Source organism: Tympanuchus pallidicinctus, unplaced genomic scaffold (genome assembly GCF_026119805.1).
Source record: "Tympanuchus pallidicinctus isolate F22 unplaced genomic scaffold, pur_lepc_1.0 scaffold3, whole genome shotgun sequence".
NCBI classification, from domain to species: domain Eukaryota; kingdom Metazoa; phylum Chordata; class Aves; order Galliformes; family Phasianidae; genus Tympanuchus; species Tympanuchus pallidicinctus.
This window is the reverse complement of record NW_026294747.1, coordinates 21,552,050-21,569,637: the sequence shown is the minus strand read 5'-3', so window position 1 is coordinate 21,569,637 and position 17,588 is coordinate 21,552,050. Positions and strand designations below refer to the sequence as shown.

General features: G+C 45.0%; 1 protein-coding gene across 6 annotated transcripts in view; it reads right to left on the bottom strand.

Moving 5' to 3' along the window:
* PRDM11 (PR/SET domain 11) overlaps window positions 1–17,588 on the bottom strand; it is a 41,406-nt gene that overhangs the window by 21,327 nt on the left and 2,491 nt on the right. For 2 of the 6 annotated variants that reach the window (XM_052693402.1, XM_052693401.1), the window contains exons 2-5: window positions 4,790–4,908; window positions 4,132–4,235; window positions 3,257–3,519; window positions 2,221–2,288 (exon numbers count right to left, since the gene is read on the bottom strand). In XM_052693402.1, coding sequence (XP_052549362.1) covers window positions 2,221–2,288; window positions 3,257–3,519; window positions 4,132–4,235; window positions 4,790–4,905 — 551 coding nt within the window. In that variant the 5' untranslated portion in view covers window positions 4,906–4,908. Of the gene's footprint in view, window positions 1–2,220; window positions 2,289–3,256; window positions 3,520–4,131; window positions 4,236–4,789; window positions 4,909–16,476; window positions 16,722–17,588 lie in introns of those variants that run through there. The other 4 variants (XM_052693405.1, XM_052693400.1, XM_052693406.1 and 1 more) reach the window with 4 other exon arrangements.

Genomic DNA, 17,588 nt, shown 5'->3' with positions numbered 1-17,588 from the left:
CTCTAGCGCCAGTGGCCAGATTAGGAGAATGTGCTCTCAGCATCAGGAGCCTCTTGACTGACTAAAGAGGGAAAGGGCAAGAGGATGTTACCATTGCCACGCCATCCGCTATGCTTTGTACTCCTTCCTTCCTTCCACTGCCCTGGGTAAACTTAAAACAGCAAGCGCTGTGATGTACAAATTGTTCTCAGAGGGAACATGAAAATGGACTCAGGTGTGGCAGTCAAACAACAAAAACAATAGCCAGATCTACAAGAAGAGAGAGGAGTCAGACCAAGCTCCCCTTCCCGTGCCATACACACCTACCCAGAGGGTGAGTAGATCTGCTTTGCAAAGCACTCCATCTGTGAGTGATGGCAAAGAGCATCATCTGAAAAACAAAAAGAGCGCTGTCTACAGCGTCCTGCAAGTACGATTTCTGTGGGTAATCTCTGACACGTAACGTCTTCACACAGGATATTGAGGGCATCTCTATTTGAAAGCTGGTAATGTGCAAAAGCAATGACTTTTGAGGACTGGTATCTTCACATGTACTGCCAGTCAAACTCCAAGTAATACTATTAGAAACATTTTTCAAGAGTTAAAAAAAAAAAAAAAGTAAGGTAGTTATAGCCTGTCCTCCAAAGACATACTTCCCTGGAAGAGCTGCAAACACTCCCTTAACTCCCCTACTCTTTTCACAATTTCAACCTCCTTGCTTTTCAAGGCTGTAAAAAATGGCCCAGATCACACTCATCTTAAGATGTAATGATGGCAAATACATTTTTAAATGAGAACATTCTGTTCTTTGGTGCTGGGACCATGAGTAGTGCCCATATAAATCCAGATATCAAACTGATGTTGGTGGTACTAGAAATAACAGTTAATTATACAGTTTTTGCTTTCCAAGTCTGTTTTCCCCAGTTTCACTGTCATCCAGACCACATAAAGAAGCGATATAAACAAAGAAAAAAATCTGTGAGATTTCTGAAGTTCATTCTTTAACTCATGATACATTTCCCTTTGCCTAACCGTCCCCCATACAGCTGCTTCTTTTTGGAGTGACAACTCCAGTCTCAGCATAGGACTAAGGGTTTCTCATCCACTAGTAAACTGCTGTAATGGCTGGAATACTTAAATAAAAATTAGATTTGCTAAACCTCACAAGCATACCTGTTAGAACAGCTGCTATCGATGTACAGACTCAAATGGAGCAAGAGTTGGTGCAATCAGCTTTCATCAGCTACACTGGTCTTGCATCTACCTGTATTTTGTGCCCATAATGACTGACAATAGAAATTCTCAGGCATCTAGGCCAACAAACCAGTTAACTTCCACACTAACTTCATCTTATAAGAAAATGCCTTCTTGACAACAGCTGCCTCCAAAATTCAACGCCTGAAAGCAGGATTGGTCCGAATGTGGGACAGGCCACAGTATGCAATGATGTCCCAGTCCAGTGACTCACCACATCTACTAGGACTCTTCAGAACTTTGCCTCTGCCTCAAGAGGCTGCAGAAGTGACCTACATATGCAGATATTTGAAGCACTGCGCTGTTTTTCAGACGTTTTCTCTTACCGCTGCAGTCAATAAACCAGAGCCAGCTGCACTCCTGGTTCAACACTGTTATTTGGGTCCAGCTTCCTCGAGTCCCTGGGCCAGCAGAGGGAGCGCAAGCACACTCACGATTCCTGCATTAGGAGCTGCAGCAGCTCACTCCATGTTCCTCATAACACAGCAAAGCTGACACTACCAATGACAGTCACCACAGACAACTGTTTCAAATGAAACTCAGATCGGGAAAAAAAGCACCTCTTTCAATGTCTGTCAAATAGGAGAGGACAAAACCCCCAAACAGAATAAATTACTTTGGGGATTATGCAAAGCATTTTTCAAATATTTGAACATAAAGAAAGGAGAGAAAAAAAAAAATGAAGAGGAGTGATATCTGCCAGCATTTGTAAGGGTGGATAAACAAACACACTTTCTCTTTATCATTTGTCCTCATTCCAGAAAATAGCCATCCTCTATACACATCCTTGTTTTAGTTCCTGTCATTGAAAGTGACTCAGAAGGAGCTCTCAACACAGCAGATGCTGAAAGAGCATACGCAAAATCTCTGTGGAAGTGTCTGTGTTGTTCCAGTTTGTTTTTCTGTCACACAAAACACGGAGTATTTTATGGCCTTTCTCTGGAACACAAAGCCCCAGAAGGGTAGACAGAAGAGAACTGGACTCACCTCATCCAGTTTGCTTTGGTTTCATCTGTCCCATCGATGGATTTGTAGCGGTTGTTCTTGTCAACTATCTGCAGAACAGAATAGATGCAGCATGTAAACTGGCTGGTTCTGACAGGAGGAAGTCTTCAACTTTCAGATCTGCTTCACTTCCAGCCTCAGTTCAGATCATGAAACAATGCCATGAACCTAAACTTGCCCAATCCTGTAGACTGCTGCGCTGGATATTTGCGTGGAAGCGACTCTGACCTAAGAAATTTCTTCCTATTACAAGCATCTGTAACACGGAATTATGGATGCAGCTGACAAAATGGTTAAGTCCCCAGATACAAAAGATTAACCTCTCCTACAGGGCAGAGCTGACATACACATTTATTTTTACAAGAGTGTGAGCAGCATTTCATACTAGAAGCTCTCATTTTTTTCCCACCTAGAATTCAAGTCCCACATCTTATTTCCAACAATAATTAGTACCTGTTGATGTCTCTATCTCTAGAGATATCTGTGATATCTCAACCTCACAGGCTAACAGAATTCTGTAATACTAGTATCATCAAAAAGATAATATTTGGTGCATTTGGATCAGTTCCTGATGGATTGGGAGAGCTGCATCTATTCTTTCCTGGCCCCTTGGGCCTTGTTCAAGCTGAATGGGAAGGATGCTGGAGGCTCAAGGGAGCGCTCTGCAATCTCCAGATATGGTCTTTCTTCTCAAAGTGATGATGAGAATGGAGGTTGCACTGGACGAAGCTAAGACTGAGTGGGGATGGAAGAACATGCAAGAGAGAGAGAAGACACAAGCTCTGCTTTATACAGCTGGTGTCATGACATCTAGTGTCATGACATCTGACTTCCTTTTGCTTATCTGTACCCTGAAGTCAATAATCACTATGGCAGGTTGATCTTTGCCTATTACTCACATGGATCAGCATAAGAGCTTCAGGGAAGGAGGAAGAGATGGCTAAGTTCCGGCTCCATGAGCCACTAAGCGCCAGTTCTGGGCTCAAAAGTCATTTCTATAGGGAGACAGCTTACTCACCAGCCACGAGAAGAATCCTGCAGACTTGTCCTGGCTAGAGATCTGCCCCTCGTACGGCCCGAAGATATGACCTTTGGGGATCACCTCATTCATGCAGCGCACGTCGTTCTCCCCACTGGGCTCTTTCACCACCTCTATGCCAGGCGGGATGGTCAGTGCTGCCCGGTCAGGGATGCCAACAGGCACTGGCGTGTCAGAGACGAACACAGGGGGACCGTGGTTGGGGCACTCATCCACAAAGTACTCCTGGCAGGACTCGCAGACTGTGGGAGGGAGGGGAGCAGGGGTTAGGGCAGGTAGATATGACACCCACTCTGGCTCATACAACACGTGGTGCTGAGGTCAGCTCACCTCACCTTCCCATTCTATCCCCAGCTCAGCCAAGGCAGGTAGAGCTGTAATCCCCATCACCACATAGACTTGCCACTTGTTTCATCACATGCCTCTCAGCAACTGCTCTGCCCCAGCTCAAACCTGTCCATCCCAAACCTGTGTGCTCTAACAGGAAAACGTCTCTCTCTCTCCTCAGGCAAGCACCAATAGTGAATGCTGATTTACCATTGATGGCTCCATGTACAGTGAAACCCACTCACTGTCTGCAAAGTCAGAGCAGGGAGATTTGCTGATCACACACCAGAGGGGAAGGAAAACCAATGTCCCTGAAGAGAAATACCCTCATGCTATGTCCTTCATCCTGCTTTGGAGATAGGAGATGGCATTCCTAATCAAATTTGTCTTCTTCAGGGAGCAGGTACATCTATCCCTGGCTTTTTCCTTTCCTGCTTCCTACTCCAAGACAACAGGCTGCCAATTAGGGAAGCCTGAACTCTATACAAACAGAGGTACTACTGTTTTCTCACTAACAGTACACTTACACCAGAAATCCACTTGCTGGAAACTCTTGGTCATGATCAAATCCCGTTTCCCTTTCAGTTTCTTGGGCTCCACATCCATGGACTGTGGATCGGGCCTTCCAGAGCTGAGGAGAAAAACAACAGAAAGACAACTTTAACCTACTAAAACCCAGAAAACCAAACACAGAAACAGAAAAATGAGTCCATGGGGGCTGAGCAACTCAGTCGTCATACCTGCAGCAGAGAAATGATTCAAATTGTAACCCAAGCTGGCAAAAGACAGTATTTGAGATGCCTTATGACTAAAGCCTACAGAAGTTTGTGGCTTCAGTTAGAAAATCTGCATGCATAACATGCAGCTGGCCTGCCCACCCACTTGATAATATCCAGAAGAGATTCCCACCAGCAGAAAGGCTGCTTCGCTCTACTAAAGCCCCAGAACGTGTTGGCCAAAGGCAAGGCATGGCTCTCCACACAAGCCAGCACCACAAGGCTGGATGTGAACTAGAGCATGCAGCAGACACGTGCCTAGCACATGAGGGGGTGACCATTCCTGCCATACACCTCAAGGGAGATCTCACTAGTGAGAGTTTTAACAACTTTGTGAGGTTCAAGTATACCCCAAGGGGAAGAAGAAGAAAAAGGGGAGAGTGTATTTGACTAAAACTCAGCTGCTTACCAAGGCTGTCCATACTCCTGGTCCTGGTGCGGAGAGCAGGCCTCTGTTTTTATTGTCACCATTTCTCCTAAGGAAGCCTGGGTCTGGTTCAAACAGTCCTTCAAGTTTTCACTCATGTTCTGAAAAAAAGGAAGGAAGGGAGGAGAAAAGTGAGTGGCCAGGAAATCACGACCTTCCCCCTTCAGACGAGAATCCAACCAACAGACCTCCCCACAGCAATAAGAACAGCCATCAGGACAATGCCAAGGCATCTTCACACACGCATAGGTGTAAATTCCTTCCTGCCGTGAGAAGGAAGCAGCAGTTCAGTTGCAGGTCAGGTGAAGAATGTGAAACACCGCGGAGCAACCTGAGGCACAGGGAATGCAAAGTATGCTCTACAGAAAATGTTACACATGGAATTTAAGACTTATGGATAGGTTGTGTTACTGAAATACCAAGCATGATTATTTCAGAGCAAGTCTTTGCAGCCTGACTGCCAAGAAAGAGGAATGCAAATGGCAGTGTGAACCAGGCCCTGTCTACAAATCTAACATATGCCAGTCCTCTTTCGTGAACAGAGCAAGTTATCACATCTGAAGATGGAGCTTTCTGTGTGCTCTGGACATCTCTGACAGACAGGTAGCCTACCACAGCCTTCCCATCCCTTGCAATGAATAAAGGTGAGTGATCACCATTACCCTTGTAGAACACAGGCTGCTTTTCCCTTAGCTCTCCGCACGAGCCAGGAACCTCTAAGGCAGAAAGCTTCAAACTGCTAACCTCCCACACTTCTTGCTACAGGGTGCTGCTGAAGAGAAAATATTGATGCAGAAAGTGATAATAATTCAGAATTAGTTTAGCTAAGATTTTTTTGCAGGGCCAGTACAAATCAAAGCATCATATCTCGAGACAAGGAATAAGGCTGAGTGACAGCTGCTTGTCTCTTCATTCCATTCATCTTAAGATCTCCTCCAAACCACATAAACTGGCTGTTCTGAAGCCTGATACCAAATTGAACAGCTTTGCAGCTGCTCCCCAGAAGTCCCCATGACCCCCTTTTTCCCCTTTTGCTGCAGCAGGAGAGAAAGGAGAGGCTGCAGCAGCTGAGCTGCCAACTCCTGTCAAGAAAGCCAGTGGAAGTCATTATGACTTGACTCTGGATACTTTTAAAAGTTATGTTAATGGGCCACAAGTCTTTGAAGACAGGAATTCTCTTATGCTGCACACACTTGTGGAGGACTGAGCACCGTAGAAATCTGGTCTGCACTTGAACACTGTTTACAAGAAGAAGGAAGTCTACTCCCAGCCTTTGCAGCCCTTCTTTGTGCTAGGGGAATAAATGATTAATTTTTCCAGCTCGACTTCTCACATGCCAACCTGCAGGCTGAAAGACCTTTATCACATGTGCATCAAGGAAGCACCAGTTAACATTCATACAGCATTCTGAAAGCAACGCCTCAAGGAAAGTGCAAGCAGATAGATGCAAACATGCACACTTTTAAGAGTCCATGTTATGTGACGTCCAACACAAGATATGTTTTCTTTTCAAATTACTATACATAGTCAGAAGAAAAGTGGTGGGGCTGCCTCAGCATTTCAGCAGAGTGAGCCCCTAATCTGCACTCTCCAGAGCAAGAATAAAGCTTTTTGATCCTGTCTCTACTAGAGGCTACTGGCTTTCCTCTAGGAGAATCAACAGTCTTCCTGAGAAATCTGCAGAAAAGCAGCTCAGGAGGAAAAAAGCAGCAGCTGCATGTATGTGTGTGGGGTGCTGCTTAAAGAACAAAAAGAAATGGATGCTGCCCCATAGCTGGTAGCTCTGGGGCCTGTGCTGGCACAGGAGAGGCGGATGCTGGCAGTGGTGCAGACAATCTGCATAGAATGCTGTCGGAATAAAAGTTTGGAGGACAGGGCATCTGGAACTTAAATGCCCACAAAGCCCAAGGCTCTTTAGTAGGAAGAGCTGCAGACATATGTCCCTGTGAACAGACAATGGCTTCCTCTTCCTCGAGGGATTCCTGCTTTATGAAGCAAGAGGGATGCCAGGACTGTGCAGGCTGACCTCCTGTGCAGCACAGGCTGGGGCACTTCCTGGAGTCAATTCCTGGTTCAATTACAGCATACCTCCAAGATGAGCAGGGGGAAATTTTTTTATTTTTTTAATCCAATGATGGTTTTATAAATGGAGGTTCCCATCCCACTGTACAGCATAGTTCCCAGCCCTTCATTCTTATGGTCCTCCCTGAAGTCACTACAACTTATCAGCCACATTCCTGACAGCTGTGTTCCTGCACAGGCTGAAGCAGTGCCTTGCGCTGAGACACCACTCTCCCTGTTCAAGATTTACACTTTTGTGTCCAAGTCGCACATTTACTTTCTAACCATGCCCAGCTGGAATTTTATGTCTGACAAAACACCTCACTGCTCTAAGGGTCCTTGATCCTGCAAAGCTGCCAGGTGGCCATCCCTGCTCCCCACTTTTCTGGGTATCCCGCTGGTTCACCTAGACTGCTGTTTTCTTACCCAGTAAACGTAACATCCCAAGCCTGTTGTTAGCTTGTTTGTTTTCATCATTTGTGATTCTCTCAGACTTTGTGTTGACCACAAAGATCATAAAAATTAACTTCATGCTGTTCTCCAGGACACTGATAAACTTGTTGATTAACACTGAGTCAAAAAAATGAATCCCAGCAGACACTGATAGAGATGCACAACAAGCACAGTTCTCTTCTTGTTGCCACTCTGCAACCTTTCATTTGGTCATGTTTTCACTCACCAAGTGTAACATGTTGGATCATTCTAGCTGCTTATTCCAACAACCTGTGCTACAATTTCTATGCACTAAAGGCTGAAGGCATACCAACATGTTTACCTTTATTGAACAAAGCCACAGCAGTGTCACCAAAAATCACACTATGTTTGAAAATACCTATTTTCCAAAAATCTGTACAGATGGATCATTACAATTGATGTCCCCTTTAACCAAACCAAATCCCTACCATTAATACATAGTTTTACAGGTGCCTCACCCCAACAACAGGAAGCCTACATCAGATAGAAGGTAACCTAATATCCCAGTTTGGCCAGAGTAAACTTGTTATTAGCTTACTTATTTATGACTTCATCGCTAGCACAGAACAGTTTTTTTTTTAAGTCTAACTCATTATGAACATATTTTTTAAAATGTTTTTAGTATTTATGGCCCACAGAGAACTAACTGCTCAGACAGCACTTTAACATCCCTTAATTCAGGCTAGCCAAAACAGCTAAGTTAAAAATGTTCTTCTTTAGTAGCTGTTTAGTTATTTCCCAAGCTACTGTTACAACAGAGAGCATTGCACTGCTGCTGTAACTGGCTGAGTTAATTGGATGATAATACCAGTCCTCGAGGGAAGAAATATTCCCCATTTCTCCAGTTCCAGGTGCCTGTAGATGACCCCGCACTTAGGACTCTTCTAGTTTCAGATGCATGTAAAGCCGTTGTTAATTTCTCTTAATTTTACTGCCCACTGTTTCTTCTTGCTTGCCATTTTCCACACCTGCAAGATTCTGTCACACTCCACACATTTCACATCCTTCCTTCACTTCATTATTTTTTATACCTAAAGATGAAGATCCTCTGGAGATTTCAGATAACAGAGAAGCAGCATGTAAGCACAAGCAGGGCTGGCTGCTTTAGTTAGCTGCCAAAGGCATTCCCAGGATACACACATCCCTGCGGCCACCAAGACAGTCCTCCTGAGGCCAGCGTGCACACAGCCTATTGCAATCTCCCAGTAGCACGTTAGGGAGGTCAGTCCTTAGCTCAGAGGGATGCTGTGAAGATCCAGGTGTTCTTTGCACACAGCAGCTCCTCCGGACAAGAAAGGCAGTCATGGTAGGAGGCACAACATCCCTCAGGGAGACCCAGGACACCAACACAGCTGCTGCACAGTGTCTCCCATTCTCATTACAAAGTAGGCAAGAACCTGTAACGTTATTACACAACACCCCTAAAGATCTCCTGTGGCATTATCATCTCCCCAACAACAAAGGAAACAGAAAACACCAGAATATCTGAGACGTTAAATGCGTGAAAAAAAGAAAAAAATCCAAATGGGTTCTGGCATGAACAAACCTGTGAATTCCTGCCCTCAAGAATGCCGCCTTTATCACTGCCCCTCTCGCAGTTATTAGTTAACAGCCACAGACTCTTATCTGCCTGGATCAGGCTCCAAAACAGAGCTTTAATTTTACATTTTACTGGCATGTTTCCCAGATTTGGACATTCTTGTATGTGAAATAGCCATATAGGAATCCATCCCCTCCTCACTATTCAGCTCATTCCTTCTATTTCTTACTGCTGGCCTTCTAGAGGTCATTGCCTCTTCTTTTAACATCTTGCACAGCTTGTATAGTATTTTAAAGTGCAGGCCCGTGCATTAAGATGGACTTTAATTCATACTTTTTTTCTCCAGTTGCATATTATTACCAGAAATAGTAATCCAGAACACTCAGCTACTGACGAGTAAAGGCAGGGAATGAAGCACCGCATTCAGGGCTGAGATGCCCCCCAGCAGCTACCAACGACCTTGGGAGACTGTTTTCCTCAAGATGTACACACTTACCAAGGTCCTTGGCCATGCCAACCATTACAGGCCACTTAACGAAGTATCAGCTGGCCACACAGCCCATAGCACAGCCAACACAGACCTCAAGAGACCCCACTGAGTAAGACTGAGAAGCAAACTGTTCTGAAGAGGACCCTCCACAGCATGCCTGACCCCGCACTATCATGCCTTGGCTTAATACCCCTCTGCCAAAGTACGATGCTCCTATGGGTGAAGCTGCCCTGTGGCACGGCAGAGCAGTGCCCCAACATATCCTAACATAGTAACACACCGGTGGCCTGCCTCCTGCAAGGCCATCTGGTGAGCACTGGGCTCTTTCCTAACAGCTGCAAAGCAGGGCTGAATGTAGCCTCCCGCGGTGGGATGCAAGCTAGGGCACTCACACATTCAAACTTCACCAATACAAATTACAGGGCACAGGTGACTCTGGATTTGAGCAGTGTGGCCTACAAACAGGACATGGCTTAATTGCTGCCAATTACACCACCACAGTCAGTAGCCATGAATTCAGCAAAAGCATAAGACATTTTCATTCAGTTTTAAATTGTCAAAACACTGAGTAAGATCAGGACTACAATATAACTGGAAGCACCACCGATTTTGTTAGAGTTTTCTGAAGAAGTTTTGAGAACATCCTTTAAAATCACAGGACTTGAACCTGTTTTACAGCAGGGAGTGAGTTGTGAAGTTTCAATGACCGGCTCAAGACCAGCAACTGTGATAACAGCATTTGGGTGCTGTGACATTGACTTCCCAGTGCCATTCCCACTGTAGGGAGCCAGGAGGCATGGAAATTCCGCATCTCCTACTTTCATTTCAAGCAGACGCAAGACATTTTCTTTCTCTTGCCTTTCTGTGGTTTACTGACAAAACACACCATCAAAACCTATCACCATCTACCTCACAGAGACCTACTTTAGAGGAGGAAGGCAGAAAAGATCTTCTGAACTAATCCCTGAATTAGTCTAAATTAGTTTGTCTTATTGAAATTATGGTGACTTCTAGTCAAGGTGAAAAACACACTGCTGAATTTACAGGATTTGACATCAAACTCTATATTCCAGCCAGCCCAGAGCATTTGCCCTTTGCTGATCCAAGAGTGTGAAGCATTATGGATTAACAGAAGGTTCTGCAAACTGGATGATTTGATGCAACTTATTATATGTCAAGCGTTGAGTAAGAATATATCTGCACACCAGGATGCTGATAAAGTGAAGTTCCCATGCAAACCAAGCCTCTGAAACAGTGCAGAGTGCTGTGGAGCAAAGACAGCTGCTCACTGTAACTGGAAGAACTTGCAAGAGACTTGTGGTTTTTAAAAGATATAGAAAACAATTCTCATAAACTGGAAACTTCTCATCTTTGGTATTTGGATCTCAGAACAGATCTCCCAGATTTGTAATTTAAGGGCAGAAGAGAGAAGTAGGTCAACCTGACTGATCCCTTGCAAATCCATGTGATTTGCGGAATCAAACTCTCTAACCCACGTAAGGTTGTAAGAGCAGATACGTTTTTATTTCAGCGCTGCGCCACACGCTGGGAACAAGGGGGATCGCTCCTCCTAGCTTGCACACCAGAAAGTGGGATCTCGATACATTTATAAGCCAAGGCCATACATATTCAGCAGTATTTCCTAAGACCTACTGACATATTCATTACTTACTGTCCCTCCCCCTGGTGCATGCGCAGTAGCTTCCTCTGGTGGCCATCGGAGAAAGGCTCGATGTCTTCCTCCTCACCTGGTGGTCATCCCTGGATGAAGTCAGTAGTCTTCCTTGCCATGTCCCTTCAACCTTTGTCCCAATTTTGAGCTCTTCTCCCACCCTGCGTGCCTCTGCAATTTCTTATCCTGTTTGTTCCCCTTTCCATTGTTCTCTCATTGGCCCCATTCTGCTGACTTGAGAAGGCTTCCTTTTGGGAATGTGTTTGGGCTAGCAAAAGTTAAACTAAGCAATTCCTTCTGAGTTAGCAAAAGTTAAACTAATCAGTGGTATTTGCAAATTTCTTTTGAGTTAGCAAAACCAAGTGGTGTTATGGACCCCTTACATCTTGTATTCTTCAGTTTACTATCTCACATGCCCTTACCTTTAGCCTATAAAGCCTATACAAAAATCTCTGAGGCTAGCAAGAAAGGGGAAGAGGAGCCAAGAGAATTTCATTTCAACTGCTAATTGCTGTCGCTGACAAGTTATGCATGAATCTCTTCAGTTTTGGGCACCAGTCAGCAGTTATTTTAAAGTGCCCTGCAACCTTGTGGAACTGACTGAAGCACTGAGCATAACGAGAGACTGCTTTAAGCAAAGGGAGAGAATTACTTTTGGAGTTAATGGCTGTAAGAAACCTCACCATCTTTGGTCAGGATTGCCAGTTGCACTTGTTTGCCTTTGGCTTCCTCAACAAAAATACACACCTACATACACGAAGTTAAACAGGAAGAAAAATCCAGTACTAAAACAAGATGCCTTTCCACCAGCATTTTTCTCCCCAAGGGCAGAACAAGAACTCCATCAAGTGACAGTCAAAAGTGTTGTTCCTTAAGGCACTACTCAAAGGTGTTCAGATGGCGACAGTGGTGTTGAACAAAAACATACAGAACTGAGCCCTGGATATATCTCCCCTCAGGACCTTTTGCAGCACAGTTGATCTTCTGTGTCACTGTTCCAATTTGCCCTACATTATTTTAAGATGCTGGCATCAGAAAGCCACACTGATGTAAGGCTGAATCTGAAATAAACATGAAGACTGCAGACATAAAACTTTCTCCTTGACCCTACTCATTATTACATCCCTGCCAGCATGTCCACACTCACTGCAGTCTTTTTCTGCTAGAACCTGGTACAGAAAGCTTCAGAGAGCTGCCTGTCCATTCTGACCCCTATGTCTTGTAAGTGACAGTTTCACAGATTATGCTCAGGTCACCCTCTCCAAGTTCATAAAACCATTCTCATACAGAAAAGTGGAGTTAGCTCAGCAGGTCCACCTACCAAAACTAATAGCATAGCTGTTCTGTTCCCATAAATAGTTCCAGATCACCAAACACATTTCAGCTACACATTTCACCAATGGTGAGTCACACTTTCTTCTACATCACGGAATAGGTGTCAAACAGAACTGGCTTTTCTCTTGTCCTCACTTGAAGGGAAGGGTCATCAAGCCTACTTCTTTAAAAATGCAGGCACTACATATCGTATTGCAAAGACTCTTCTGTAATGATCAAACTCTAGCTTAAAATAGCTCAATTATATGCTCCCCTCATCTAACAGGGCAATGACAGAGACTTGATCATTCAGAGATGAAAAACTACTTTGTACACTCATCTTAATCCACTGCTGATTTATTTATGCACTAATACTGTCCTTTAGCTCAGAGCATCCTTCACCCTCCTCACTGTTTATACCACTTCAGTTTACGTATTGGATGCCGACTCCCTATCAGTCACTACCTTTAGCTCCTAAGCCACTTGTATTTCACTGGTTTACTCCAACATTAGATATTAATTGAGTTCTCATGCACTGAATTAACTTGTATCAAATCTAAGTACATCATATATACATAACTTTCTTTAGATCAACAGTAAGCTTCACAAAGAACAAAATACTGTTTGAGAAATGTAAGACACTTTCCATAACAATGAGTGTCAAGCACTAATCACTCCACGTTTACCCAGGTCTGATGCCATGCCACCCAAGCCATCATTTCCTTGCCCATCTGCACAGCCATTTTCAGGACTGTCCCACCAAACCACCCTTCCAGCCTCTTGGACTTTCTGCAATATGTGAAGAGAGACAAAAAATGAACATCAACAAGCTCCAGATACTCGCTCATTAATCTAATGTTTTTTTGGCTTCAGAGGAACATGCTCAGATGATCTTCTACTATTCTCACTGGTGGAAAGACGGAAAGTCTGAAGCGAGGCCACAGCTCTATGCTGGGAGAGGGAACAGACCCTTACAAGAGGTCCATCAACATTCCACAAGGCACGCAGAAGAAAACTAAGCCACCTGCCAGGCCCTGCCAGCCTGGGGCCCCGCTGCAGGCCAGCCGCTCCAGCCAGCCTCTGCCCTACATGGGTCGGTCACGCTGGTGCTTCAATACATTTAACACTGGTGGAGGTAAAAAAAAGGGAAAGGGAAGGGAAGGTGTGGGGGTGGGCAGGAAGCAAACCCCAGACACTGCTTTCTAAATAGCAGATGTGGCTATGCTGGCTAGCATACTTCCACTTTAATTTCTAACCCACAGAGATGGGAAATGATTCATGAAAAATCACCAGGATAAAATTAGCTGGAAGGCAGAGAGATAATTCGTGCAACCCAACCGTCACGGACTGAAGTGCCAGCAGTACCAGCACTGCCCGGCATTTCAGCCTCCGGTGCCCTTCAGTGACTGGCATCAGGCCAGCAATCAGCCTCACATACATTTCCTTAGAGTCTAAATTATCCCCTCCGTAGAGCTATGCACCTCACAATCACACAGACTTTCACTCAACACTTCTAGAGAAGCTCAAGGGTTTAATTTTTCCTCTGCTACCTGCGGTACTCTGTCTTCTTCTCCTACTGGTGAATGTTTTATGGTGATGGATGGGACAGAAGGGCAGCACAGAAAGGCTTGCACACACGTGGCTAAGCAATGCACGAAATTCAAACCGCCCAAGTCCAAAAGTTCAGCGTGCCTCACCAGAGTGCCCTTTCCCTGCACAAAGCCAGAAACAGACACAGCAGCGACTCCAAGAACAGTTCTGTCTTCATACACATTACTGCTTTTTGAGAAACTACTCCTAAATTTTGTCACAGGAAAGCACAAACCACAATTCCACCCTTGATATGGCCACGTGACATTGGTTTTTTTGTGCAGCTGGCATTGCCTACAGAACACACCCTCAGTTCATTGCCCTGAAGGCAGGTGAGACACCCTCAGCCCTCCATCAGGCCCTAGGGCTTCCAGGGTGGCCCCTTCCCAGCATCCCAACTCGAGGCTTCAGGAGCCAAGTATCAAAGCCTCGGCAGCAGAGCATATTGACCCCTCCATGCAAGTGGTCCTGATGCAACACCAACACAAAAAACTTGGTATCGTTTGTCCAGTTGGTGCCTGTTCATTTCTGTTGAATGACATTACACAATAGCTCCTCTGTGTCTCTCACTGGAGTTTCAAACCACCTGAGCTACAGGACACAGCAAGTGGTTTCTTTCTTCCAATAGGTTCTACCTTCCTCCTCCTATACCCCCAAGTTATGTGGGTGAAAAACAAGAAAGTAGGAGTAAATCTGGTCCTAACTGGTCCTAAAATTCCAACAAACTAGCTCACCCCTTGGAAAGCACTAAGGAACACAGCAGGGAGAATGAGAACAAACCACTGTTCTACAAAGGCAGGGAAAGCAAAAGCAAGAGCCATATTTATTTCTTCTCATTTGTACCCTCTTGCAGACTATTAGGGAGATAAGATCTTGCAGCACAACAGACATTATTCAGGGCTGGTAAATCTGTCTGCAGGTTAGGGGCTCATATTACACGGCTTGGACGAGCACTGGCCAAGCATGGGTCACCCCGACCCCTTTCCTTGGTGCAGGCAGCAGTCCAGATACTCCCAGTGTCAGATCTGCCAAGAAATCAGATATCCGTGTGCTGAATTCACCACCACCATCACTTGATCCGCACATTCCCTTCCATACAGAGAGGGGTGTTCAGACCCCACATATCCTAATGCAGCAAAAAACTTTCCAGCAGCAACCAAGCACCTCTGGTCCATCCCTTCAACACCCCCTCATCAAGTGCGTCTTCGGCATAAAGGTGTTGGGTTGCACAGAAACAGCTAATCTTTACACTGTGGGCATTTGTAAAACGCAGTTTAGTGGAAGCACACAAGAACTCATTCAGTTCCAGGCCAAGAAGAAAAGCGAGCACACTGCAGTGACTTCGTGCATGCAAGTCAGGGAGACTACAAAAATTCACTGACTATCCCAAGAGAGATCAAGGGCAACATTTCAACACCTGACTGCAGAATGAGACTTGGTTAAAGAGAAACAGAACTGACAGCTAAGTCCATCAGACCTGAGGAGCACGTTAACCTCTGATTTAGTTGGTGCTAGCTCTCAACACATCTAGGAGATGCATGCAGTAAGCGGATCCACCTTTATGGAGGTGCTGTCATTGCAATGGCAATGCAGTGCTGGCTGGCAAGGTTCTGCAAGGTTCTGTTGCACCCATCACCCAGTCCTACTCTACTCGGCTTAGAGGATATTTGTTGAGGAACAGAGCAACTTATCCATATGCTATACATATGAAACTTTTCTGTTCAATCATAAAGGGAATTAAAAAAAAATAATAAAATCAGTAACTAAGAAGTTTCTATTCTTCAGAAGCTGATTGATTTTGTTATGGGCTCAGAAAATGCAAAACCAAACACTGCATGCGTAGACAAATACACAACAACTCAAGAATGTATTTTACTATTCACAAAAGTTTGTCATCAGTACTGGTTTTCCCTTCAGACAGTTTCCAAGTGTTTTCATTAATTTCCACTGAATGGATGAAAAGACTGGACTCTGCAAACTGTGGCATGTTTAACATCTGCTTTAGTCTCCCCAAACAATAAGTCTCCAGTTTAAGGAAAACAGCAGATCACATGAAGTACTCTCTAGCAGTTCTGGAAGGAAAAAACACAGGAACAAAAACCTACCAAAGTACCATACCTGAAGTACAGTGATAGGGGGATGCCAACGGTTATCTGAATGAAAGGTGTCAAGAGCATTGTGCTAGGAGGGAAAAGGTAGCCCCAAGCAAAATCAGGATGCTTTTCAGGGATGATGGCACATACAAGCCATCTGCTCAGCTTTTTAGCTGTAGGACTGCATTTAAACCCACTCAACTTATTACTATATAGTTTATACAACACATTTTCAAAATAAAGCTTCATTGTACTGAGAGGGAAAGCACTGGACAACATTTCAAGCCTGGAAATAGCTGATGTCCCTGACTAACGCCAGCTCCAATTACTGGCCTTCAACGTGATACATATTAAAACAGAGGTCACTGGGTGCCAGTACACACTGCATGCCCACAGCACTCCAACTTGCACTCATGAAGATTGGGCAGGGCTCACCTGGGACCTGCATGCACATGCGCTCCTGGAGCAAGGTAGGATGCTGCTGGCAGTGTAGAGGAGCTCAGCCTTGTCACAGATGCTTATTTTTGTCCCTCCACTGGTGAACCCTTCCCGCAGCACCATGGGACCTGTTTCTGACAGAGGCACCACAATTTGGTAATCCTTTCTCCATCAGCCTCAGCCCAAGACATCTACGTCTTTTCTAAAATTGATCCTCCATACTAACATTGCACCAGCCTTTATTCCTTCACCAGTAACTGCAATTATCATGCAAGTTCCTAAAATGTATTTCTCAGGGGTAATGCAAAATCACAAAACGACTACCAGTGTGTGAGACGTGATGAGCTTTGTCCACTAACAAACTAGATTTCCAGTGCAATTGACAGATGTAAAACTACCTTGGCTGAAAAGCCAAAGCCTAAGGAGGAGAGAAGGAAGGGGCAGAAAAATGAAACTGTTTGTCAGTGTGCTCAAACAGGATGACTTCGCTTATAATATCCTTCTGATGGGCCCCTTATTGATGGCTGTTTGTGACTGAGGGATTGTGCTGAAATGCTGCTCTGCAGTATGCATTACCGATCCCTCTCTGGAGGCTGCCAGTTCCTGCAGATTACAGCTTAAACCTTGAATTATAGGTAGAATGTTTTTACCTTCTGACTGCAGAGAAGCTGTTCTGGGCATGAAAGGTTGAAGCACTTCCTCCCTGTGCTATGGACAGAGGAGCCCTTTGAACAACAGCTCCTGGGGATGTGGGCTTTCCCTCTCACAAGCACAGCATTGACCAAGAAATATAATGGCAAAGGCTTAAAAGCCATCTGACTTTGTGAAATACTGCAGAAGTCAGAGAAATGACAGGAGGGACTCCTCAAGAAGCCCCAGGCCTCACTCAGCAGTGGCACGTGCTGCTCCTTGTGGCCCCTTGCCACCTGTGTAGCCCTGCCTCACCACAGCGCTGGGGCCAGAGGGACCTTTGCTCTGAGAGCTCCATGATGCAGTAAGGACACACATCTGGCCTACCCAGGTGTGGGCTGAAAAGAAGCCAGTTGCCTCCACATCCCTTAGAATGCCAGATTTTGGCTATCCTATGAAAACCTGTTTTTCGTAGATCA